This window comes from Dysidea avara, chromosome 10, assembly GCF_963678975.1.
Source record: "Dysidea avara chromosome 10, odDysAvar1.4, whole genome shotgun sequence".
Lineage (NCBI taxonomy): Eukaryota > Metazoa > Porifera > Demospongiae > Dictyoceratida > Dysideidae > Dysidea > Dysidea avara.
In genome coordinates this window covers 5,953,887-5,979,679 of record NC_089281.1, presented here as the reverse complement: position 1 = coordinate 5,979,679, position 25,793 = coordinate 5,953,887, and the positions used below count along the sequence as shown (strand labels likewise).

Sequence of the window (25,793 nt, the reverse complement as noted above, 5' to 3'; positions counted from 1 at the left end):
GATATTCAAATATTGTTTTGTTACTGTCAACACACAATGGTGGAAGATTTAGGTCAACTACTGAAGTTTCACCAACTAGTATATTAAATGAGAAATCTCGAAGTTGAGCTTAATTTAATTTCATGTAAAATGAGTTAGTACACCACTTCCACTTGGAGCAGCCCCTTCTTCATCAGTTATCATTTCAGTTGGACAATTTTGTCTGACTACATTACTACTGTTGACTCCAATATAGTAGTAAGTAATGACACAAACTGGATCAATCTCTCTGTTTGGTCTAAAGAATGCTTGAGCCATTTGGTACTGGTTTTCTGGGTGGTTCAGTAGACTGTCTTCAAGTTCAGCATAGTTAGTGACACATTGGTCTTGTCCATGAACCCAGCCAAGACACAACACTAGTAGAATCAGTTTATTCATCTCTACAAAACTAATGTGAACAGCTAACACTACTCTGCTTCCTCTTATATACCAACATGTTGAAAATAGTGTAGGGTCCAATTCTTTTGTATATTTTCATAAGAAAATAAACATAACTTTGAATCACTGCTTTTCTACCTAACCAGTTTGTTTTTCTTTTATACCACAACAATGTTAATTGTGTTTAGATTTCCTCTTATTGTGTTGATATAATTGTAAGCATGAATTGTGTGGATTGAAACTGATATGGGAACCTAATCAAACTCAACAGTTAGACACATTGAAGAATTAATTACAATAAGTTGACTAGGATCATGGTTACGTCGGGTAGACTGGGTCAGTGTCACCAATCAATCCCTCTTTCAGTTCTTAATTTAACACTAGCAAATGAGCAAAGCTAGTGATTTGTGGCTTTACCATGATCCCTGTCAGTTTGTTTTGTACATAGGTGATATTTAAAGTTTTAATGTGTCTAGTTTATGTACTTTTCAAAATCCATTATCATACAGTACAGTGGCACTGCATTTCAGTTGTTTAAGATTTATTGTAATGTTCCCTACTAACTTGCAAACTTTCTGTTAATTTTTGTTTTTGTCTGTTTACGAACTACATAGGTAACTTGACAATAATTGAAGTGACTTACCCTATATATCAGCCACATGTTTATCAATAAACAGGACATTCAGTCTGAAAGTGTCTCAATAATGTATGTCACGGGATTTGTTTGCCAGGGATCAAGGAAAACTTGGTAAAGGAACTGAATTCACTGGATATGCTACAAGGTTTCTTCCTCATTCTAACAAGCTGGAAACACTGACTTTGATATCTGATCTGAGTGCAATTGATAAAGATGATAACATATCAATAGATTTGTATCTGTTTGACACAATAACACTTTGTATCAGTCTCTTTATTCTTTACCTCAATGTCAACAGTTTACAAGCTAACATACTCTGATGTGCATACCATTTTTGACAATGTTCCAGACTGGACTATAGGCACCCTCTTGTGGATTGTATGTACAACAGTACAACTTCTTTGTTAGCATCTAGTGTTTGCGTTAGGTGGCTTAATATTAAACCCATTGAGAGCTTTCCTCTACTGTGTAATAATAGTGTCTGCAGTGGTTTGCTTTATAGTTCTATTAACCACTGTTATCAGGATGATGGTTATTTTGACCTTTAGCTGCATAATAATAAAGACAAAATATGATAATTTAAAATACCCTGATTTCCCAAAATGCATTCCAAACTTCATGCAGGTGATAATTACTATGATGTTCGGTTGTGCTGCCATGTGGAAACAACACCTCATGCACAATATTAATGTCATTGGCAATGCTGTTTCTGTATGCGTATACATATGGTGTGTTTATTCTACAAGTCAACATCAGTAGTAACATGCAGATTGGAGGTAGAGTACTGAATGAAGTGATATGTTGACCATTCCTCAGTTGTTTATGGCTGTACTAGCTGGGTGTGCAGCCAAACTGTTCTTGTCCTATTCACCCAAAAGCTCATAATTATATTTAACTACTTTACACTTATTTATTGTGACTTGTTTATACTGAAAATACACATGCACTTTTATCCTATAAATAAGCAACACTAATAGCCACATATAACAGGTGGCAACTGCACTAATGTAATACTTTGTAAATGTAATATTTATGTAGTTTTAAAATAAAATAATTTGTTGATACTGTAAGTACGGCAAATATATCGATTATCAAATGGAGGGTGTTCGTACATTGTGTGATCTAAAATCAAACAACTATTCATTGATATACATACAAATCTTGTTTGATCACTCTACTAAGACTGTAATACATTGTATGTATTGAAGTATGTTAAAGGCACCTGTCAGTGAAAAAATCAAGCATGTAGCCTTTATTGAAAAACGCTTGTCTGAAGCATCAGGCAGGCAGTTAGTAGGTCAGTACAGGTGGTTTATGTACACGAAATTTAACCCCCCTCCTCCCCCCCCCCCCCCCCCAAAATGCACTTTTAGAGTATGAAAATTAACTGATTATTCCATGCCCAAGTTTATTAGTGGTTTTAGTCCTCACTTTTATCATTGTTTGATAGGTTAGTAGTGCATTTCTTTTGCCCTACAGAAATGGCTGGTAATTTGCATATGCGGAGCATTTTTATGACCACACCTCTTTGTTGAACACATCTATTCTAGTGGACATTTAATCCCTACTTCAGTCTATACCTATGACTGAATTAGGGATTAAATGTCCACTAGTATATCTGTAGGTGTAGTTGACCCCTCTTGTTTCCCTACTTATCTAATCAAACTTAGGACTGGTGAACCTGTGCATACCGTATCAAAAGAAAGGATGGTGCCAGAGTCAATGATTTTGTCTGAACGCAAGTCCCAGCTATCAATTACCGACTTGAAATGTGAAGTGGTCATTACGCTTTCATTTCAGCTATGCTCAGCCTGTTACATAGTGAAGAACAGTAGGAAAAGTGCATCTGCAATCAATCCAGTCACCACGAAAATAGATAATTCGTGCACCCCAACTACAGTGAAACTTCACTTAGTGCCAATTAGGTCACCTCATTATAGTGGCCAGGTCCAGCAAGTCAAAGTGTATTTTCCATTATACTACATTTATTTAACTTTTGTTAATAGAGTTACCTCATTATTAAGGCCAGTGGCCACTACTACAGGACCAAACTGAATACAATGTTCCCTCAGTAAAGAGGCCAGCTGAGCAGGTAGTCAAGGTGCTGCTCTTAAATGCATATTTTACGTAACTACTGAAAGCTGTACCCATTATTCTGGCAGTATCTTTTCCAACGTTATGTCTCAAGTATTGCTGGAATAATTGGTACAGTGTATGTTCCTACCTTTCTTTGTGATAAACTCTACAATCTACATAGTGTGTTTAGATCAATTGTAAATAACTGTTACAGCAACTAGACATTGCTGGTTTGTTGAAAGCTTCAATAATAAGGCCATTTTGGCCGCATTAATGAGGTTTTTGGTAATAGGGCCACCTCAGTCATAGGGGCACTTATCATGGATTCCATAGGTGGCCCTATTAACGAGGTTTCATTGTTTCGATTACTGACTCGAAAATGACACTTTGCTTTCAGCTATGTTCAGCCTGTTTCATAGCGTTACAAACAAGGAGAAACGCCTCTGCAATTAATCCAGTCATCATGAAAAATACAGACTATTTCCTGGGTTTACAGACATAAGGAGCCATTGCACTACTGCGAATCAATACATGGGGTTGTCAGTATAAGAAATGGGACACAAAGGAGGACAAAGGTAAGTCCACGATGCGTGCATTGTATGTACTGTGGTATGCCAAAAGGCACCTGTCGGGCTGAAGCGATGTCGAACAGTGAAAAAATCAAGCTCATAGTCTTAGCTGTTATCGAGTTACACTTACCTGAAGGAATCAGGCAGGCATGCAGTTAGTCAGTAGAAAATTCCATTGAATATATAATTTTTTAAAATTTTGTAACAATCCATTGGGTTTGTACTGGTTATACCTAGCCAATAATGCCAAGGCACCAGGATGGTATTGTGAAGCTGATATTTTTGGTCAGAAAAACCCAAACCTCCATGATCCCTAATATATGTACAGTACTACCGATATATTATAACATGAAAAGTGGGTAAATCATCCTTGCTTTGATAGTCTAGCTGTGAACAGCATAAAGTCAGAGCTTTGGCTCCATAATATTATCACAAAGGGGTTAAGAACAATTCGATATTGACGCAGAGATAATCTAATCATTAAAATGATAACAATCGTTTTATACATACATACAGTATGTGGACATAACAATCATATACACATTTATGTACATACAAGTGACATGTACATAACTCATATACAGTATTACAACTCATGACTTTGTTGAGTATTCAGATCTTCTCAGTACATTAGATATAAATAGTGCACAACTTTGTAGTGTTAACAATGTCTGGTCAATTTGGTGCTCCACTGATTGTTGACTGTAGTAGTAGGTTAACTGGTTACTACAGAAGGATATTGACAAGTTTAACACTTAAACATTCATTACAATGATAATCTAAGTAAGCTATAGCACAGTGATCTATGTAATTAAGGTCCCAAGTGATCAATAATGGCATTTATACAAGTCCCAGTATGTGGGGCAAACAAAGTGTAGCACCGGGTGATAACTAATTTATCACCGTGGGTTGTCAATTAACATGTGGGAGCAAACCTCGAGACACATAATAATGTGAACTACACTGCCTAAACAAGAGAGGGTCAATACAGTTAGTTAGTAATGCTTAATGGAAAGTTCCACTGAAACACTTTGCTAAAATGTTAACCAAATATTCATAACCTCACACATAATTGATTTATTAACTACCATGAGGGCCATTGTCACTTTAGGGTACAGTGGAACCTGTTACAGTGGGTACGTGTTTAGAAATATTGGAGGCCACCCCTCAAAAGAAATATCTATACATTAGTCACTTTTGGATTAACTGTTACTGGCTTTGACAGATTCTACCATATTACAGGTAACATAGACTAACCCTTCCTCATTATCACAAATGCTGCTATTATCCTGACAAGTAGCATAAGTAGAGTAACTGTCTGGACAAGACTCCCCTCTATATGTGATCAAGTGTTAATAATAATACATGTCACAGTAGTACAAAGAGGAACACCAGCTAACTGAACTTTTATTTAACAAATGCTGAAAATGATTGTTATCAAACAGTACAGAAGTACTGTTTGGTAGGGTTCATCCCTAATATGAATGGTGCTCTCATAATGCTACCATTATTATAAATCATCACAGAAATATCATAACATGATGAAAATCACCTTTATGGAAGAGTCTAGTGCATTTAACATAAACACTTACAGATGGCCGGATAATGAATGTTTTAAAAAAAGTCGCCTAAACCTAATCTTTGGTCTGCATGCCTGTCTGACCACAGTCGCAAGGCTTAAAGGCCAAATGAAGCAGTGCATGACCAACATTTTACTCCACAATAACAAACTCATGGGTGGCATGTGGCACTCATGGGTGGCATGTGGCTTTTCTGGTTCTGATGAGTGTCTGCCTTGCCTTTTCTTTTACAATTGCACGGTAATCTTCTTCTCGGCAGAGAAACCATACTGAAGCGTTAATTTTCCATATTGACACTTTCCTTAGAGGACCATAGTTAGATGCCACAACTATTCGAAGTGCTTAAGCTGTAAGAGGGAGTAGATACGTGTAGCTATGCTTATTAAATGATCACATGGGACTATGCCCTCCAACGATCAGAACACGCCACCATGTCCTTAGTGATCAGAACTGGGTGAATGTGGTCCTTAATGACTTAACAGGAAAACAAGACATGGCATCAAATTGTATAGCTCAGCAGTGAGATTGAGATACTCTAATAAAGCAGCCACATGTGTATGATCATAGTTATGCTACGTATAACAAAAAAAAGTTGATAATATACAGATTAATAATTGAAAAATGAAGTAGGGTTTCAGCAATAAAAAGTAGTAATGAAACAAGAGATATAAATGATGGTAACTACGTGGGAAAATCCTTTCTTCAGCACTGAACAGATGATGTAGGGATTTTCCCACATAGCTACCATCTCTTGCTTCACTCTTTTTATTGCTGGAGCCTTAAAATTAATTCGAATATTACAGTAGTAAAATAAAATGTATTATTTCTACAAAAGTGCTTTATATGCAGTGTTTTATTCAGTTATGTATCTCCAAGTGGCTCGAGTTCGGATAACTGAGGTTCTACCGCATATACTCACCCTTGTGATCCATTGAATACTGTATTCTCTCCACTGTGATCTATAGTGTCAGATAAATGTCAGTAACATTCATCCAGTCAGGCTATACATACAGGTAAATGTAAATGCAACAGATGTGTTGTACTACAGTAACATCACCACGTCAAAAAAGCTAATTGCTTGTCTCTTATATGGAAATCACACAAATTTTCAAGCGTTTTTTCAACTTTCACAATCATGATTTCTTATTCAACTTTGCTTCTGGTTGCTTTCTATTTAAGACTTCTATGTAGCTTTCATACCCATACTTGGGGGAACCGGTTGTAGCTATTACTACATTGAATGTAAAATATGTAGGTAAAACTGTCTACTTGGTACTGCGTATTCATCTTTACTAGTGTGTGCAATTCTCTCTCTTGGCATAATCTCTATTGTATGACTACCATTCGTCCTGTCATGAAGTACAAACCATACAGTACATGTATATATATATGTATCCTAAATAAAGTTATAGTCATCGAGTCAGCTAAACTAAATGGTGAGAGTTAACTGTCTTGCTATTCCATGCAGCTGGGCAATGTTGACAAGTCTGGCATGATCACACCTTCCTTTTGTTGTACGTGTGTGGGTTTCTTGATGTGCGGAGGAGTGGCTAACTATATGAGACTAGTGTATGTTAGATACCCACTGGTGGTTTTTTAGTAGGTTGACAACCCAAGGGCCAAACCAAGCACGAGAGGTGCTTGGTTTGGTCACTGAGAGGTGCCAAACCAAGTACGAGGGTTTCAACCTACTTTAAAATGACAGTGGGTATCTAACCTATTTAGAAAGCAGCTCGTTACCAGCACTGACAAAAGAAGCACAGAGTCACGCTAGGTAAGGTCCTTTTCAGCATGTTTGCGTACCCAAGCTGGCCACAAAGCGAGAAGCTTTATAACAACTGGCCACAAAGTGACAAGCTTTATTACAATGTGACAAGCTTTATTACAACTGGCCATGAAGCAACAAGCTTCATTACAACTGGCCATGAAGTGACAAGCTTTATTACAACTGGCCACAAAGGGAAGTGACAAAATTAAAGTTACAAACAGGTGCAATAGCACAGCTGAAGTGTGTTGATGGCTAATGGCGACAGTGCTGACAAGCAGACGAATGCAAATGTGCTGTAAACTCTCCAACACCAGTAGTTTCACTGATGGTTAGCCAGTTGTGAATGTGGAACATTGTTGGGGTAGCTGTAATATGCATTGAGCAGCTGGCTCGTTTGGTTGGACAGCTAGCTTGGTCAAGTGCTGGTATGGCTGATGAAGGTAAAAACTAGGGGTGAAACGAATATTAAATTTTAGGTATTCGAATATTCTTCAAATTAACGAACGAATTAACAAATTATTCTTTAAGAATTTTCTGTATAATTAGGTGCTTGAAAAGGACAAAATCACTTTGATTACTACTAAAACTTTAAATGTTAAAAAAGAAAAGTCCTTTACATGTATTATTAAGATGAAAAATTATATTTTAGACTACAACAAGTTTGATACTGAAATTTGATTGGCTGAAAACGTGGTCTCTAAATCTCGTAGAGCCACGGTCATGTCCAATAGAGACCACGCTCTGAGGCGATACGAAACACGATAATTACGCGCCTGGGAACGCATGGGCATTTAAATGGCTAGTAACAGCCGTACTGAATTAGAGGGAGGTGTAATGGGCTTGTTTGTACTAATCAACACTACATTACTTGCTTACAAGCAGCTGTCGAGGCACAACAACAGCAACAATGAGTTGTAGTCCACTCGCTTCGATACATAGCACGCGCCTGTAACATTGGCAACGCATGGGCGTTTAAACAGGTAGCAACAGCCACGCTGAGGTCCCGCCATGTCGGGAGGTGTAGAGGGCTTGTTTCTAGTAATTAGCCATACATTTCCTATTTACAAGCAGCTGTCAACTCAAGGTACAATAACGAGTTGTAGTCTAAATAAGTTAGACGTCAAGAACCACTGGGTTCTACGGGATTTAGAAAACCCTCAGGCCCTTAGTAGCGCCCTCGCTGCGCTCAGGCGCTACAGCCCAGGGCCTTCGAGTTTTCTAAATCCCGTAGAACCCTGGTTCTTGACGTCTAACTATTATTTAAAATGACAGTTTTCAGTTGTCAAAATGTTTTCAAGGTTAAATGTGTACATTATCCGATTAACGAATATTTAACGAATAACGAATATTTCTTAACGAATATGAATATTTCTTAACGAACGAATAACGAATATTCATAGTATTCGTTTCAGCCTTAGTAAAAACCCAAATCTCACTAACCATACAACCACTATAGTGGTAGCGTTCACCCGAGCCAAGAGGTGAACATGTGTTCACTCCCAATGGTTTTGTACTGGAACAAGCATGTTTTCATGTTTATGCGCCTGAATCGTCCATACTAAATGTATGGGATATTTTTAAAGCCTCATAACTCACTTGTTCTTGTGTATCAAAGCACTTTTTTGATTAATAGTTCCTGTTTAAAGAGCTTCACAGCTCTACTAATGTTTGGGCAGCTGGCCCATGTAACAAGAGTTATTAACAAGAAACGAGGGCTCAGGTGAACACGAACAGACTATAACTAGCCTTTTCCATAATGACGTCACATCGGTTTTCTATTTGGGGTACTCTTATATTTTCGAGTATTGTGTCCTATGGCGACAAGTTTTTCATGAACCAATTAGTTGTTAATAAAGGATGATATTGAAGCGAAGTTACCAGGTATGGTTACAACGTATATATGTTATTTCTACTCAACCTTCAAAACCAGCCGAAATTTTCAAAACCCACGTAAACGATTTTATTCCGCTGAGTTATACCCATACCTGTTAATTTTAGCTTGATATCTTCTTCCTGGATCACACAAGCGATCGATCTTCATTTGTCGCCCAAGAAAACATTCGAGTCCCCCATATAGAGGTCGCCATTTTTTCTTCCGACGTCAATATGGAAAAGGCTTATTAAATCAGTGACATAGAAAACTCTTTGAGTTTAACAATCTCACGTGACAACAGGTCTCTAAATGAAACTTAGAGCCCTAACTTCAGGTCTCTAAGTGTATAAATAACTTCATTAACTGTGTCAACATCAAAGAGAATTATTCATGCTGCATTCTAAGTATAGGTTAGAGACCTAGCACGAAGATCCAAGGACGTGGTCTCTAACCGACTTAGAAAATGTATGCATTTTATATGGGCATATAGGTGGAGACATTGTGGATGGGACTGGGTTATATGTCGTTCTGAAATCATCACACACTGTTAAAATAATTGCGGAAGACTAAATGTGCTTCTGTCGAGTTCTGAAAAAATTGACTGCTTTCTTTCACAAGTTCACAAACCTTAGACTTTTGATCCTACACAGCTGGGCCGAAACGGCAGTGATCGATAAGGTCGATCCGGGTTAGTGTTTGGATTGGCAGTAGCCAGTGCTTACAGCAGTGTAAAGAACACATGTGTCAAAGAATAGTGTGTGTGGATTTATATGATGGGAATGATTTGCCACAGATTGTGTCTTCAGTGGCGCCACAGTACTGAGTACGAAGAACATCTGGCATGGTTTCAAATACGGACCCCACCCACATTACATGTAGCGTAAAATAACGTTTCTACAAGGAAGCTTACCCATTTAGGTTTTTAGTATTGTTTAATAGAAGACGAAAACAGCCTTAAAACACTCTAGAAACAGATGGGCACTAAACAGAATTTTCTGTGATATTTCTGGACTTCTCCGTTCATCGTAACAAACGTATGTACAACATTAGATTCCATAATCGAATTGTTTTAGACATGCTTATAAAATAAATAGAGTGGTTAACCACATGTTGACCTGGGTGAGTGATCACCCATTGCAGGCTATCAGCCTGAATATGCTTGGAGGGAGCATTGCAAATCAATGATCGAAAGTGAGATTTGTGATGCATTGAGGTCTTTCCACTAGCAGGTCTCTAACCATTTTAAGAACCTGCCAGCAGGTCTCTTGTGGATTTTAAAGACCTCGTTATCCTCCAAAGATCAAAGCATATTATGCATACCATTTTCTAAGCATACTTAACAACCAGTTGCCCAGTAGTCCAGTCTACTACTCCAGTCCAGTTGATTACATACAACCTACAGGTGGTGACATACCCACATATTGCAGATGAAATAAACTATGGTTCTGCTGATAGCCAACAAATAGCCCTAAGTAAAGGTGTTGGTAGTAAGTCATCAAAGTATTTGATGTAGGATTACTGGCAAGTGTCCAGCAATACAGGATTTTGAGCAGTGACTTTGATCCAATCTAGTACAATAGCCAAATAAGACTTTAGTTAAGTCTAGTTGGGTTTTATGCGAGGCATATATTTTCACATAATTGCGTTGAGCAGGTTACGAGATTGAGTGTCCAAGTATACATGGTGTCCGAGAATAGATAGCTTACTCTATTCATCATGAACAGTAATTAAATGCTCATATTTTGTGTTTTCTTTGGTGTACAGCAATGACATGAAGATTTTTTGGACTTCTCTTGAGAAGGCGAATATGATTATGCTTACAAGGCCCAGTATAAAGACTATCACATACCAAAGCTACACATTAATACAGTGTTGTACTACGTACCTTCAGTACCTACACTGACATATGGCTCTCCAACTATACCAGCACACTACAGTTAAGAGAACCAGTAATAAGACCATATGGTACAAATACATACATGTACATATTTTCTAAACAATGAAATAGGTACTGGCTTTATGGGACAGCTTGTGCGTTTACATACATATATACAATGGGAAACATTTTCATGCATAAGGCAATTATTTAATTACACGCGTAGTTTCTTTCCAAGCACTTCCACTTGATTGCTGGCTTTCTATATCACTCGATAGACTCGATAGAGTGGTGACAACTATTTAGCCTACCCATTAAAGTATTTTGTGTGTTTATTAGAGTAAGAGCTATGCAGTAGACTATTTTGATACATATTTGATAGTGCTACTCACAACTCTATTGATTACTAGTATCAAGAGTAAATAATGGAAGAGTACAGCTATACACGTGTGACTGTTCTATTAGGGCCATCACAAGTCTACCAGGGGTGTGTGTCACTATTTCATATTTTCATTGTGCTAGCATTATGACTACAGCTAGGCCAGTAATAATTGGGTGTGTCATTGTGATAGATTGTTAAGAAGTATGGTCTTGGTACTTGATTGCTATTAATCAACCAAAATTGCATTATTAGGCAGGGTCTTGAACCTATCGTGAAGTTACTGGTATCTACTGAGCGTAAGCGCTTAAATAAGGTTGTGGCACCTAAATATGCTGGAAAGTGTTGATAGAGAAAATTAACATCTCAATATGGTTTCATTGCATGAAGAAGGACGAAGACAGCCTGATTGAAGATAAAAGGAAAGAACGTACAGAGGGCACACACACACTCAATGGAACCCCAAAAGGCACATCCCACTGGTGAGTTTGTTATTGTGGCGTAAAATGGTGGCCATGCACTGTTTCGTTTAGCCTCTGCAGGCAGGTAGAAGAAAATTCGAGTTTCAGTGATTTAAAAAAGGAGTTCTATATCCAGCTGCTTGTAAGAGTTTTCTTGTTTTTATTGCTGTATTTGATGTTATACAGACTAATATTATCCCATAAAGGTGAATTTCATCGCGCAAGATGTTTTTAGGATGATTTTTAAAGGTGGAATTTTAGGCGGCATGCGTAATTTTTGGGAATATCCCTATATAAACAACAGTACAACTGTACTGTTTGATAATATATAATATACAGGCGTTGATATAATGTACGCATATGTACCTGAGAACTATTAAACTGATCTGATATGACTTGTTGAATGTTAGAATGAAATCTGTTGACTTCCACTGACACTTGTTCTCTAAGACAGTGCTCAATGTCTAAAATAACAAATAAAAAAGTTCAATATACATACATACATACATACATACATACATACATACATACATACATACATACATAGTCACACCCTGCACAAATTAATTGACACAGCCTATGAGTAAAGAAGGTTGGCTATGAACCGTACTACATAAGTAATGGTGTAGCCAAACATGGCATTGGATACTAATTTTGACATTCCAAAATGATTATGGCACACTCATAAGAAGTGTAGATTACGTTGCACTTGTTTCCTAGCAGGGAATAAAGCCACATACATTCCGTGAACTAGGAAAAGACTCACAACAGTCTATAGCATGGATCTACAACCCATACATTACAGTACCTGGTATAAACATTGAGGTAGAGGATTTAAAGGTTGAAAATATGTATGCATCACACACTAAAAGTGAATTAATTGGAATACAAACAGTACATGCACACATTGCATTAGCAGAGCAGACATAACACAGCACTATCAATAATAACTCACCATTGTATACAGTTTGCCAGACTGTGTGACCATCAGGATTAGTATAGTCAGTTAATGGCTCAACTACCTGGTCATCATTCCCTTCAAAAATTGGCAAGAATTAATACATTAATACAGTGCTATTAACTATGTGAGTGTACACAGGTACTAATCATTACAGGGTGTAACTAATCACTGGACTGGACTACTGGACTGACATATTTGTTTTTACACATTCTGAGATTGGTTTTATTGAGTCTAGCTAGCCAATGGTCTTCAAAAAACTTGCAGCCTGCTACAGGAGTAAGCAAAAACTGACTTCTCACTACTTGTTATGTTCTACAGCATTTATACCCTTCTTAGTATTGTGTTTTGGAGATTGTAATACCTAGCAGTAGCTAACTAAAAATCATTTTACTATATTTGTGCTCCCTATCTTACACTGTATCCTTGAACTAAATAGCTCAGACCCCTGGGACACAACCTATCCTTCCTAAGATAATCTATTGTAGCTAAATTTGTTCCTACACGTAATATACAAACTCATTACACAACTGTAGAGTTTTTTCTGCTATCATGATTAGTTCTTACATGTGCTGGTTGGCGTGCTATAATATGTGACCAAATTTATTAGTATTGTACAAACTTGCTACTATCTCCAATTGGTTAACCATAACTAGCATATTCCCTGTAGCATACTGATAAGTAGTATAGGTGTATGTACTATAGAAGAACATAATAAATAGAAGTGAAATCACTAGAAGTCAGTTTTTGCTTACTCCCACTCCTCATACTCATCATTTTAGTAGCAGACTGCAAGTTTTCTGAAGGCCCTTGGCTAGCAGGAATCAATAAAACCAACCTCAGAATGTGTAAAAACCAAAAATATGTCAGTCCAGTAGTCCAGTCCAGTAGTCCAGTCCAGTAGTCCAGTCCAGTAGTCCAGTCCAGTAGTCCAGTCGTCCAGTCCAGTGTTCCAGTCCAGTGTTCCAGTCCAGTGTTCCAGTCCAGTGTTCCAGTCCAGTGATTAGTTACACCCATCATTACATGCTTACTGTATGTTACACATGGGGGGTTACTATTCAGTGGACTGGACTACTGGACTGGAACACTGGACTGGAACACTGGACTGGAACACTGGACTGGAACACTGGACTGGAACATTGGACTGACATATTTTTGATTTTTGCACATTCTATGGTTGTATTTATGGAGTCTTGCCAGTAAGTACCCTTAGGGCATCTGCAGCCCACTTCTAAACGCTGAAGACGAACAATGGAATATGCGAAAACTGTCTCTTATCTTGATAATTTCGCTACTGTTCATTATGCCACTATACATCACTTATTTCTTACCCTGGTGTGTAGTAATGCTGCAGGCAGTGCAGGGAATTGATTGTGACAGCAATAGTTAATCAGCAATCAACTAGCCAGTAGACGGTATCCTTCGAGTTATATCCTTAGAGCAAGCTTGAGGAGCAAGCAAGCTAGTCTCGCTGCCAGACTTCTGTCTCAGTGCAGGGGCTTATCAATTAAAGATTATAAGTAGCCATACTGAAAAATCTCTAATTGGTAAGCCCCTGTACTGAACTAGAGGCAAGTCTAGAGGTCTGGCCATGCTGGCGAGACTAGCTTGCTCCTCAAGCTTGCTCTAAGGATATCTTGAAAGATATTGTCTACTGGCTAGTTGATTGCTGGTTAACTATTGCTGTCACATTCAATTACTACACACCAGGGTAAGGAATAAGTGTTGTATAGTGGCATAATAAACAGCAGCGAAAATATTAAGGGACAGTTTTCGCGTATTCCACTGTTCGTCTTCAGCATTTAGAAGTGGGCTGCAGGTGCCCTAAGGGTGCTTACTAGCAAGACTCCATAAATCCAACCATAGAATGTGCAAAAACCAAAAATATGTCAGTCCAGTAGTCCAGTCCAGTGTTCCAGTCCACTGAATAGTAACCCCCTGTTACACAGCGCAAGTACTCCATTTTCACACATAGGATTTTAAATTGTCATACTATATACATACTAGGCGTGGTTTATATTGCTAGTTTGTTTCAACACAAATGGTACCTGCAAGTCATTGAAACCAAGTTGCTAACGACTTGCCAGTGCAAATGACTAAGGCATAGCTATTTTGTCATCTCCTGTGTCTAGCAGTGCAAATATTGTGCATCAATGGTTGAGCCTTATGGTGCCACCCTTTCCTCTTTGGATAAATTAGACAATAAATAATAGCAACACATACTTGCAAACTCCATTCAACATTGTCTAGCTGTACAGAGTTCAATTTTCTTGCTACAAAATTTGTTTAGCCTCATGGCAACTAAATTTTGAAACACTGTATCCCATGTGGCTACGTACAAGTAATGATTCTGTAAGTTAGTAGCACAAGTATCATTACCTTGATGTAAGGCTGAATTTCTTTCTCCAAGTGCTTCACACAAATTACTGGCTGGACCAATAGCAGCATATCTGTAATAACGTACAACAATATGCAAAAATCATGGCAGAAAGAAAAAAGAACCTATTAAAAACACACACTTTTCATGCAGTATACACGTTGATAAATACCTTGGAAATGGTACATCTCCATTGTCGTAGTCATTCACCAGTTTTCTCGCCTCAGTGTAGCTCACTCTCCACTTCTTACACACAGTCACCATTCTATACCACCCTTACTGCTATCTTCTACCCATCCTGGCACAAGACGAACACGAAACTTGTAAACGCTCTCCTCGACGCTCTCTCAGCTGCACAGGAAAGGCGCGAAATAATTAGCACCGGTAATCACTCTAAAAAAATCGACAGTCGGTTAAAAAAAGAGGTTTAGTTGTGTAGTTAGGTGAGATTGTATTAAAGTTGCGATATGTCAGTGATAGTCAGGAAAAATTCCAGTAACGATGAACGGTCTGTTAACCCGGCCGCTACAGCCAACAATCAAACAAGTGGGTTAAATGGTGTCGCCTCAGATGACGCGGATACTAAAGAAATATGGGACTTACTACCTTTACCAGATCTGTACAGCACCGTAGTAGAAATATATAGAAAAGGTACGAGTACACACTTAAAGACAGTCGTATTAACTCTTGTTTGTACAGTTAAAGATCAAATCAAGATGGACTACCACAATAGAGTGTTGTTGTTAGCCTACTACAAGCAGGAGAAGTATGGTAGTTATGGACCAGAGAAGGACACCAATACGGGATACTTTGATCTTGTTGGGTCTGATAGAAGGTAAGAACAATGAAGTGTAGTGTAGCACTATAGATGCACAAGTGTTCTTGGTACACCAAAGCCACAATAGAAGCCTACAAACAACGTACACATTGCATGGAATTGTGCTGTAGCTTTATGTACCAGTGTCTGAAAACTAGTATCTTCCCCTCAGTTGTGTACTGTATTACCCAATGTAGTGAATGTGCTACGTATGTATATGTGTTCACTTAAGTATAGTTAAATTATATATACACAAATCTAGATATTTGGTTGAGATAACATCAGAGTATTGCTTAGCACATAAAATGACTTAGAAAATGACGCCTTATGATCAGGACACTGTCAAGTCTGGTCATCCCAAGTTGTATGACTGGCATTAATAATTTTATGGGCATCATTTGCAGTGATACAACTATTGGGATGGTGTTTTGTGCACTCAATGCTTTTCCAATGGCTTTTACATATTTAAGTATATGTATACTATTTCTGGTGATCTGCTATATTTCCATACATGTACAGTGAATACAGCATAATACATGGAACTTAGTGACCTGGAAGACTCCTGCATATACATCCTGTATATAATCCACACAATTGGTTCCTTATAAGCCTAGCATGTACTAGTTGTTGATCCCAAGGTTGTTCATATTATGAGGTTCCACTGTAAACTAAATAGCACCATGAAAAAATATATATGTGGCTGGCTCTGCTATAACCAGTCTTGTATCCTTTCTGGTCATTTGATTTCACATTATAACTTAAGATTGAAATTACCAAACAACTTAGAACTTTTGCAGATATATCTGCTATGATATATGTATACTGTGGCCAAATATCACACGCAGAAGAAAAATCTGAAAATTACGACTTGAAATAGCCACACAAGTGGTTTTTGCTGAGCTGCTCATACATGTGCAATCCATTGCTTGGATTAATTCATAAACAAGTAATATATCTAGTCATTTTGACTTAGTCGAGCCAGTGACTGATTAGGCACTCGATAATCCCCCCAGTCTTCTCTCCAGTACACAGGAGGTGGGGATTATTCCATCAGTTAGTCAGTTTTTGGCATGTATTTTTGTAATTTGTGACATGAATTTCCATTTACGTATGAAATCCTTGAAGTGTGCACTCTTTGAGATCAAAACCAAATTCAGATTTTACAAAAAAATTCTGCTTCAAAAATACCCACTATACCTTCCACTCTAATGCACACATATATATGAGCAGTGTACTGGTATTGACACAGTAATGATACTGGTTAACCTCTACAATCATTAATACTGAGTTAGAACGCATGAGTGAATATTGTACGCATCCATGCCAAAATGTTGGATCATGTGTAGGAAAGTTATGTTTACTTGTGGGAATTTATTTTTGAAGAACAAAAGGACTTGGAAATATATTTTTGAAGAGAAGGGTCTCTTAAATACCTGAAAAAAAAATTATCCACTATACGGTACATTGTGTACATGTAGTATTGTCGAATGGTATGTAATGCAATGAATCTGGTAAGATACGTATATATGTACGTAGTCACTACTGGTGCTATTTAACATTCAGGTACACCTGGGATTTGAAATGTTATTTAAACCCAGGCCATGAATACTATAGATGTTGTGAATACCACCTACCCATAAGAATAATGTGGTCGACCAACAGTGATAAACAGGACATTTGTCAATGGGCATTTATGTACACACATTTAGTCTCCTGGAATTAGTCTATTAAGGACTCTTTAGCATGGTCCCCAGATGTTCAAACAGACAAGGTTTCACAATTTTATAGCTGTATAAATGACTGCTTTAATTTTGATAATTCTGTATGTACAGTACATGCATATGTAGGCTGTCTGTAGGGAATCTCATTCCAGGAATTAAGTTACTGCACTGTGATGGTAATATGTATAGTATCTACTGCTTTGTTCATTTATGTAACCTCATCATGTAGCACCTGTGAATATTTTGTTGCTTCGGTTTTCTGTTGTTAGGAAGAAGTGGAAGGGTTTAGGCAACTTGAGCAAAGAGGATGCACAGAGAGAATTTATAAAACTTTTTGAGATAGTCAGTGGTGGAAAGTTAAAGGAATGGATCAACCAGAAACTGGAAGAGAAGAGGTTAGTGTGATTCTCTGTGTGTAAACTTACAAATGAACTCACCAGGTGGGTTCTGAATTTGTATGAATGTATTACAGTGAAATACAATACCATGTGATGTGTTTACACTATGTACTGATTTATTTTTTAAATCGCACATGACACACATCCTGATTTCTGTAAGAATTATTAAAGATTGGTTATTTGCAAAATAGTTAATGTTCCAATACTGAGGAGAGTATCCAAATTTCATATATCCTTGCATATCGTGAAGTTATGATGTAACAAAGTGTTGTGGTTTGTGACATATGAGCAGTCATAAAAATGAAAGTGCAAGATTTTGTTACACTTGTACACTCGGGGAAGCCGTATTTGTGAATGGCCTGGCATGAATTTCCTACGCAGTTGTCTGTACCCATGAAGGTACACTTGTGGTTTAGAGAGAAATGCTGAGAGCTTGAGTTAGTTCGGTTGCCAGCGATGTTGCTAGGGACGCGTTCAGTAGATATTATGTTCAGTTAGTGACATCAAGAGAAACGGGTGAACTCGGAAATGTTAGGTCATAACTTCACGATATGCCCTTCTACAGGAGTATATGAGAGTAGGATACTCTCCTCAGTATATATATATATAATATATGAATTCTTTGTATTACGTACACCTTTCAAAAACAACTGACTAATTTCTGACTCTTATTTCAGTTGCTGCATATTACTAACTAAATAGCATGTATGTTTGTACTATGTAGACTGGTGTAGTTGTGTACATAGTGTATATAGTGGCACAGCTGTAATGTTAGGCATGCGTCCATGCGATAACTGCAGACAGGCTGTGGAATGTATGTGTGTAAGATATTTCTGTTAATAGTAGCTGTTATATGCATGCAAGGAATAAATATGGATGGTGCATGTAACATTCAGTATAGTAAACCAGTTACTTCACTACCGGAGTGTGTCTTAATACAAAGAGTAGTTTTAGTGCTTTGGCAATTTGAAGATTTATGCATGCAGTTAATCATTCAGCCTTTCCTCTCAATGCATTTTCTGTTTGCTTCTTGACATTGTAATTCAAACAAATCATTAACTGCAAATTGTTGAATCGTAATAAGCTAACAAATATATTGGAATAGCAACTGTTTAATTAGAACATTTTGTCAATGAGTAGTACAGTGTAGTTCATTCTATTAGAGTAGTTGAATAGATAATGCTTGGAGCATACAAGTACGGGAGTGTATGCCATGCTACCTTCATTTAGTGCAGTACATCATTGCAGTCTGTGGCTCACTAGTGTTAGTAATCTTTTATACCGTCTCTGTAGATATTATGGTAACACAGAGTTTAAGAAAATCTTGCATGGGCTAGAAAGATGAAAATCTAGATGGACATCTTAATGCTGAGAGGCCACACAATGGCTTAGGAATAACAGTTGTTAGAACTGATGAATAGTACATGGTTAGCCTTTTCTACAAGTCATGAGCAGGCTAACACCATGGTTTTATTAGTTTGGGTTTTGCTTTAATACAATCGTGGGTTTTTGGTATTTGAGTATTCTGTAGTGTTGCACCGATAATCGGTTCAATAATCGGTATTGGCCGATATTGGCTACTAGCCGATTAATCAGTTTTGATTAAATCAAAGCTGATGTTAATCTCCATTACACTGTATAGCATATGATATGATGTGGGGAAGGCTAGACATAAGTTATTTGGCATAAATTTTAATCAAGTCATGTGTTGATGGTTTAGCAGTGACTACAAGCCATGCCCATAATGAACTGTCAGGTTTTAGGCCATGCCCAACAGTAAATTTAGGTTTTAGGTTTCTATGTACCGTAATTTTCCGGTTCGTTGTCAAATCAAAAACTCGCACATGTGCATATTCAAATCTTTTCGCAAATATATAGGCGGATAACTGTACCAGTTAGAGATTCCGCTGACATATTCAGTTGACTTATGATAATTAACTACTCGCCCTTTGATTAGAAGTGTCTCCTACGATGTTTAGAGCATATTTGAATCACGTGAAATGTTGCTGGTGTAGTCTCGCATGGCCAGACTGCTTTTTTCTGTGTATTGGGTGGGGAAAAAGGGTCTGGTGCAACTCCAATAGCTGTTTACTTCTGAGCCGTCCCCAGACACTGGGGACGCTAATTGAATTACATTGGCCGCAAAGGAGGCGCCATGATGTCAGTAAAACAATGAAATATTCTTAACACTCCTGGAAATGACAATTTAGCTGTTTCCGCCAATTCTGCCGTTTCCGCCATTCCGCTAAATCTCCTTTCCCTTTTGCTACTGCTATACAGTTGAGACTAATGGCTGGTACTACCGTAACTTTCCGGTTCGTTGTCAAAAATAAACTTGTCGCATGCTCACCAGCAATAGTCTCGTGTGGCCAGACCACTTTTTTCCGTGTATTGGGTGGGGAAAAAAGGGTCCAATAGCTGTTTACTTCTGAGCCGATTACGGACAGCCTAAGAGCACTATACATAAGTAGCAATAACTGTTAGCTAGTACTGTTAAACACGATGTAGCTAGCTAGAACTCACCACAATTGAAGTGCATGCTCTTTGGAGCATTGATTTCTCCAGTGTAAAACTAGCATCTTAGCATCATAACCACAACATTAGGCATAATAAATAATCTCTTAAACTATAGCCTCATTAATCTGTCACCTTGCGGCACACTGTATTTGAAGGGCATGTTACAATAAGCGCCTAGCAAACATTCTCACGTGATTGAAAGAAGACCACAATGACATGCACGTTTACAATACAGAGTGGCAATTAATTTCATGAGAATTTAAAGAACATTCTAGCAGATGGTTATGTGTAATAATGTACTTTGGCTAGGCACTTATTGTAACATACGTTTCGAATACGGTGTGCTGCAAGCTAGATTGATGAAGTTACGTACAATTTAAGAGCAGCTCAAGGATTATGTCTAATGAAGCTAAGCTGCAAGTTATACACTGGAGAAATCAGTGTTCCAAGAAATTTTGGTGAGTTCTAGCTAGCTACATTGTGTTAACAGTACTAGCAAACAGTTATTGAGTCTTCATGCTACTTATGTATAGTGCTCTTAGGCTGTTCGTAATCTGGAAATGACAATTTAGCTGTTTTTGCCAATTCTGCCATTTCCGCCATTCCACTAAATCTCCTTTCCCATAGCAAAATGTACTTAATTGCCATGAGTTTTTACTTGTGGTATACATCTAACTTTATATTTTAGCCTAATATCAATGGTTATGTCACTAATATGAGTCATTTAATAATAGTGACGATGAGTGTAATATTAGTGTATATCTAGGCCTGAGTCAAATATGCTCAAATTTTGCCTGAAATGCTTTCAGGAATTTCCAAAAATTTTCACCCATTATACTCTTCAATGTTCCCATTATGCTTGCATTATGCTCATAGGTTAGCAACATTTCTTACAATTATCTTGGAGCATTCTAATCAGTGAATGCTCTATTAGAGTATTTCACTAGCAAAGTGACTATTCTATTGGAGTGTAGTGATCTTAGCTATGTGCAATGCATTTGAGTGCTCTATTGTAGTTTGCAGTTTCCACTGACTGCTCTATTAGGGAGTATTGATGTATTTTCATGGATTTGAGCTTCACATATCTACCCAATATGCTAGCATTATGACGCAGGCCTATGTATATTGGATCGGTTATCAGTATTGGCTAATTCTGTTGCTTAATATCGGTTATCGGAATAATTGGCTAATTTAGATATCAGTATCGGCTAATTGTGTTGCTTAATATCGGTTATCGGAATAATTGGCTAATTTAGATATCGGTGCAACACTAGTACTCTGTAGAGTTAATAATTGAGTACTTACGAATACTAGCTACCTTGTGGTCATTCCCATTCGACATGTTTTATACTGACTTCAGCAGTTTACAGTTTTTTAAAGTAACAACATTGATGCACACAAAGTACTGATGTTAGTGTTCCTGACAAGAAATTATGCCAAACAAACTCTAAAGCTTTCATTATGTCACTCCCTGATGACAAATGCATCATGTGAGCTAGGTCATGTGGTCTTAACAAGAACCTGAGTACCAATTTTACTATCCTAGCACTAAGATAGTACTCAAGTATTTACTGTATTTGTTCAGCCCTAGTTTGAAATACCTTATCAGATTAGTTAGTATACGTAATTTCATGAATTATTTCAATTAGGACGTACATTTTATGTTGCTAAGAAAGCATAATTTAAACAAACTGCTTTAACCATACTTAATGTATCTTCTTTAGCTCATTTATTGGGTTTTCTTACAAAACATCAAAGCAAAACGTCAAGACTGCTCTTCTGTTTGGACACATATAAATGGAGCGTGCACTATTTCTGGTAACTTACATGGCCCACTCTCTAGTTTGAAAATGGCTATAGAGCCAGTAACAGAGGTGTATATAAAGTAACTATCTTGAAGCAAGAAATTTTAATGCAATTTTCATACTGATAAAATTGTACTATATTTATATATACCCACACTGGTTGACAACTGGTTGACAGTGGTTCAAAGTGACCAGTACATTTAAACACTGACCAGTACTTTCTTAAATCTGACCACCAGTACAATGCTTATATAAATATTCTAATACAGCGCACAACATATCAGTTCATGTTAACTTGAGCAGAACCCTGCTACCCGTGGTTTAACACTTTTATGCAAGTCAATTAATATAAGGAGTTGGTAGTGTTATCCAATTTTGAGTCATAGGAGTATGTATCAAAACAGTAGTGATGTGTACTTTTTGAAAGCTTTCAAGATTTCTACTATCATGATAGCAACTATGTATTGTTGTGTACGTATTTGCTTTTCAGAATGCAGGAACAGATCAGAATATTTCAAATGGTTCAAAAGAAGATTGATAATGGAGAAATCCCAATCCACCTGCTTCAGGTGATAATATACTGTGTGCATTCTGCAGTTTTATCACTTACATTCTAGGGCTCTCATGATTAATCGATAATATCAATTATTTGATGAAAAGTAATATCCATTATTCAAAAAATATAATCAATTTTATATTATGTAATCGATTAATTGCATAGTATACACGTCATCAAGAAAAATTCTAAGTGAAAAGCCTCTTTGCTCACAAAGCCTCTTTTCATTTTTCCACAAAGCACTATGTTATGAGAAGCTATACAACTATGCATGAAAGTACTGCTACTAGTGTTAAAATATTCTTACCCAGATCTTCAGAAAACAGTAGCTGTTATACTTTAAGAATAAAGAACTGTATTACAGAAAAAATAAATTGATTCCCTGTATAGCAGCCATCTTGATAACACAGAATAATCCTGACAAGGGAGCATGTATTAAATTTGTGGAGCCTAATTGTCTGGGTTGTGTAATAGAGGCCGCACCACCATAGGTAACCAGGTATTGTCGTGCTTTGCAGCAAAAGTTACATTACTTCTCTCAATGCTACAGAACACCTCTAGTTGGCTCAACATGCCTATTGCAGCCTGTAAGTACTACTAATTGTAACTACCTATCAACTGCTGCCATTCCTTCAACTCTCCTTTTACCATTATAATGTTATTCTGTGTGGTGAGGCTGATGCTGTATATATAGATTAATCGATTTAGTAATCAATGATTAATCAAATAATAGATTAATCGAAACTTAGAGTCTATTATGTTCTATAAAATATAACAAGGCACATGCTGTATTCCCTAAACTGGACTGCGACTGGACTCATGGACTGAGCTTGAACTAGCTCTTGTTACCATTTAGCAGATTTTGCTTTTTTGGGATCTTTTATGCATTTGTAATACTTAAGCCAATTTGTGAAAAATGTCCGACTGCTATACAGTGTGTAAGAGATACCATTATTGAGCTACAACTGTGATGTTGCTTGTACCAGGTACACCAATTACTGTAATTAGAATATTAATTTATAAAATCAGAACTAGTTGAGCTATAGTGGTGTAGGATGACATGGCATAACTTAAATCATTAACAATAACACGCCTATAGGCATATGTACTATAGAGGTGTGCAAGGGTGTGGCATGAGACTACAGTAAATATTAATGCATGATTGAAATTTAATGGTTGATTGTCAAAGTACTGGAGAGGTATGAGGCCATATGAAATGAATACCATTTAGTGTTGGAAGGTGTTTACAGCTGCTGTTGTTTAAGTGGAAACATTGAATGTTCAATTAGAGTAGTTGAATGATATTTGTTGTGTCACTGCATGGATGTGAGTCTTTGTTCTTTTATGATAATCCAGTGTGTACAAGTAATTTATAATCATGCTTTGTGGTATCAGAAATTTCTTCTTCTATAAATTTGTCTAATTTTCGTACCATAATATACTGTTACTATTGCACAAATGTGTGTTGCGTGTCACAAATTTTGCATTACTCATGTGTACATGCAACTTTTATTATATTGTATTCCAACATCCTGTACTCTAAGGAGCCTATTATATGTAACACTTTTTGTCTACATGCAGGCTGCTGGTGCTAATTTACGGTCAATACTGTCAAGTACAAATAATGTGAGTGTATAATGTGTACATATGTACTTGAGTGAAATTGTATGTATGAGTTGCACTATGCTAACAACCATAGTTACCTGCCTCTTTCTTGTACACATTTTGTTTTTAGCAGGTCTGAAGTTATTGTGAATAGTGAAATTAAAGGGTACTATGTGTTTTTGTCTTAGTTACTTTGTACATTCGGAAAAACCCATATGTTACTCAGCTAGAGTAAACACTGCTCTGTGTGTGTGTGTTGTAAACAACAATGCTATGCTGTATGTACAGTATTATTTACTTGACCACTTGTAGGGTGATGTTGCTGATGGAGGTGCTAACATCCAGTCAGTGTCAGAGTTACTGAAGAGAGTGGAGACAAGTAATGGAGGAACTGCTGTATTGGCAGCTTCTCTTTGGTGTAAACCTAATGCTGCCAGAGAATTTATTGAACAAATCAAAGACGGCAAAGAGACAAGATTAGTAGTTGGTAGAGGTGAAACAGTGACTGTCCGAGTGGGAACCAGCGACGATGCATTTGCCATCTTCTGGGAGTTTGTTACTGAGAATTATGACATTGGGTTTGGCCTCAGTTTTATACCAGAGCCTAGTGACCCTGATGAGGTGTCTACAGAGTATGAACTATTACCAGTTACTAGGAGAGACTGTTCAGTAGATATTGTGATGGGTAATCACCAGTATCATACTAAGGGGACCTATCTGCTCAAGTTTGACAACTCTTATTCTCTGCTTAGATCAAAAGTTGTCTACTATAAAGTCTACTATCACAAACCGACTTTGTGATTTACGATAGCATGTTGTTATTTATATGTATATTTTTCTATTTCATGTTGCTGTTAAGTACTGGTAATTGTAGTCGAGATTCATGTATGGTTGCATGTAGTAATCTATAGTAGAAGTTTTCTGGAGACTATTCCACTGGTACTGTATTACATCATATCTCCTAGGGGAATTACAATGGAGCCTCTATTTAATGGACAGTGGAGCTTCATTTTGGGCTCTTGGCCACCCTTTCAATTGTCTTGCATGGCCAGACTGCTTTTTTTCCTTGAGTGATAAATTGCCATGTGAGACTACCCTTTCAAGGATGCTACATTTATCCTATAAAGGACAGTTTCTGAGGTCCCTATATAGACCTTTAACAATATACTGCCTAAATATTTTGAGGGGGAAAATTTTCACTGATTTTGGGAGTGTTTGCAAATTTGTGAAAAATTTAAATAAGTTATCATTAATTGCTCAACCTTGATAAAATTTGCCCCTTGAAATATTTAGGCTATATGGTCCTAGACCTCCATATAGTCTATATAGGACATGTTGGGAGCACAGTGGAGTAGTGTGGGAGTGTTTGCAAATCTGCAAAAAATTGAATTAGTTAACACCTC

The 25,793-nt window shown here is 37.3% G+C and overlaps 2 protein-coding genes across 3 annotated transcripts; one reads left to right on the top strand and one right to left on the bottom strand.

The window, feature by feature from the left end:
• Window positions 1-4,168: 4,168 nt before the first annotated feature.
• LOC136268488 (uncharacterized) lies at window positions 4,169-15,350 on the bottom strand. Of its 2 annotated transcripts, XM_066063844.1 has the most exons (8): window positions 15,144-15,350; window positions 14,974-15,044; window positions 12,592-12,672; window positions 12,003-12,100; window positions 10,806-10,851; window positions 6,199-6,238; window positions 4,957-5,034; window positions 4,169-4,425 (listed from the first exon to the last, which is right to left on the bottom strand). In XM_066063844.1, the coding sequence occupies exons 1-8, from the start codon at window positions 15,233-15,235 to the stop codon at window positions 4,293-4,295; spliced, it is 639 nt and encodes a 212-aa protein (XP_065919916.1). In that variant the 5' UTR covers window positions 15,236-15,350; the 3' UTR covers window positions 4,169-4,292. The 2 variants fall into 2 exon arrangements, with proteins under 2 accessions (XP_065919916.1, XP_065919917.1); XM_066063845.1 differs by lacking the exon at window positions 6,199-6,238 and having other exon boundaries at window positions 4,177-4,425.
• A 30-nt stretch (window positions 15,351-15,380) lies between these two features.
• Window positions 15,381-25,236, top strand: LOC136268487 (Golgi resident protein GCP60-like). Its single transcript, XM_066063843.1, has 6 exons — window positions 15,381-15,622; window positions 15,671-15,806; window positions 17,779-17,904; window positions 22,720-22,798; window positions 24,367-24,411; window positions 24,703-25,236. Exons 1-6 carry the CDS (start codon window positions 15,439-15,441, stop codon window positions 25,189-25,191), a joined length of 1,059 nt encoding a protein of 352 aa, XP_065919915.1. The 5' UTR covers window positions 15,381-15,438; the 3' UTR covers window positions 25,192-25,236.
• The last annotated feature ends 557 nt before the right edge of the window (window positions 25,237-25,793 follow it).

Coding starts and splice junctions, on each gene's coding strand:
- LOC136268488 (XM_066063844.1), bottom strand. CDS start 15,235: ATGGTGACTGTGTGTAAGAAGTGGAGAGTGAGCTACACTGAGGCGAGA. Junction 12,101..12,591: donor CTGGCAAACTGTATACAATG/GTGAGTTATTAT, acceptor TTGTTATTTTAG/ACATTGAGCACTGTCTTAGA. Junction 5,035..6,198: donor GTATTCAATGGATCACAAGG/GTGAGTATATGC, acceptor GATCACATATAG/AGGGGAGTCTTGTCCAGACA.
- LOC136268487 (XM_066063843.1), top strand. CDS start 15,439: ATGTCAGTGATAGTCAGGAAAAATTCCAGTAACGATGAACGGTCTGTT. Junction 15,623..15,670: donor AGTAGAAATATATAGAAAAG/GTACGAGTACAC, acceptor TTGTTTGTACAG/TTAAAGATCAAATCAAGATG. Junction 24,412..24,702: donor TACTGTCAAGTACAAATAAT/GTGAGTGTATAA, acceptor GACCACTTGTAG/GGTGATGTTGCTGATGGAGG.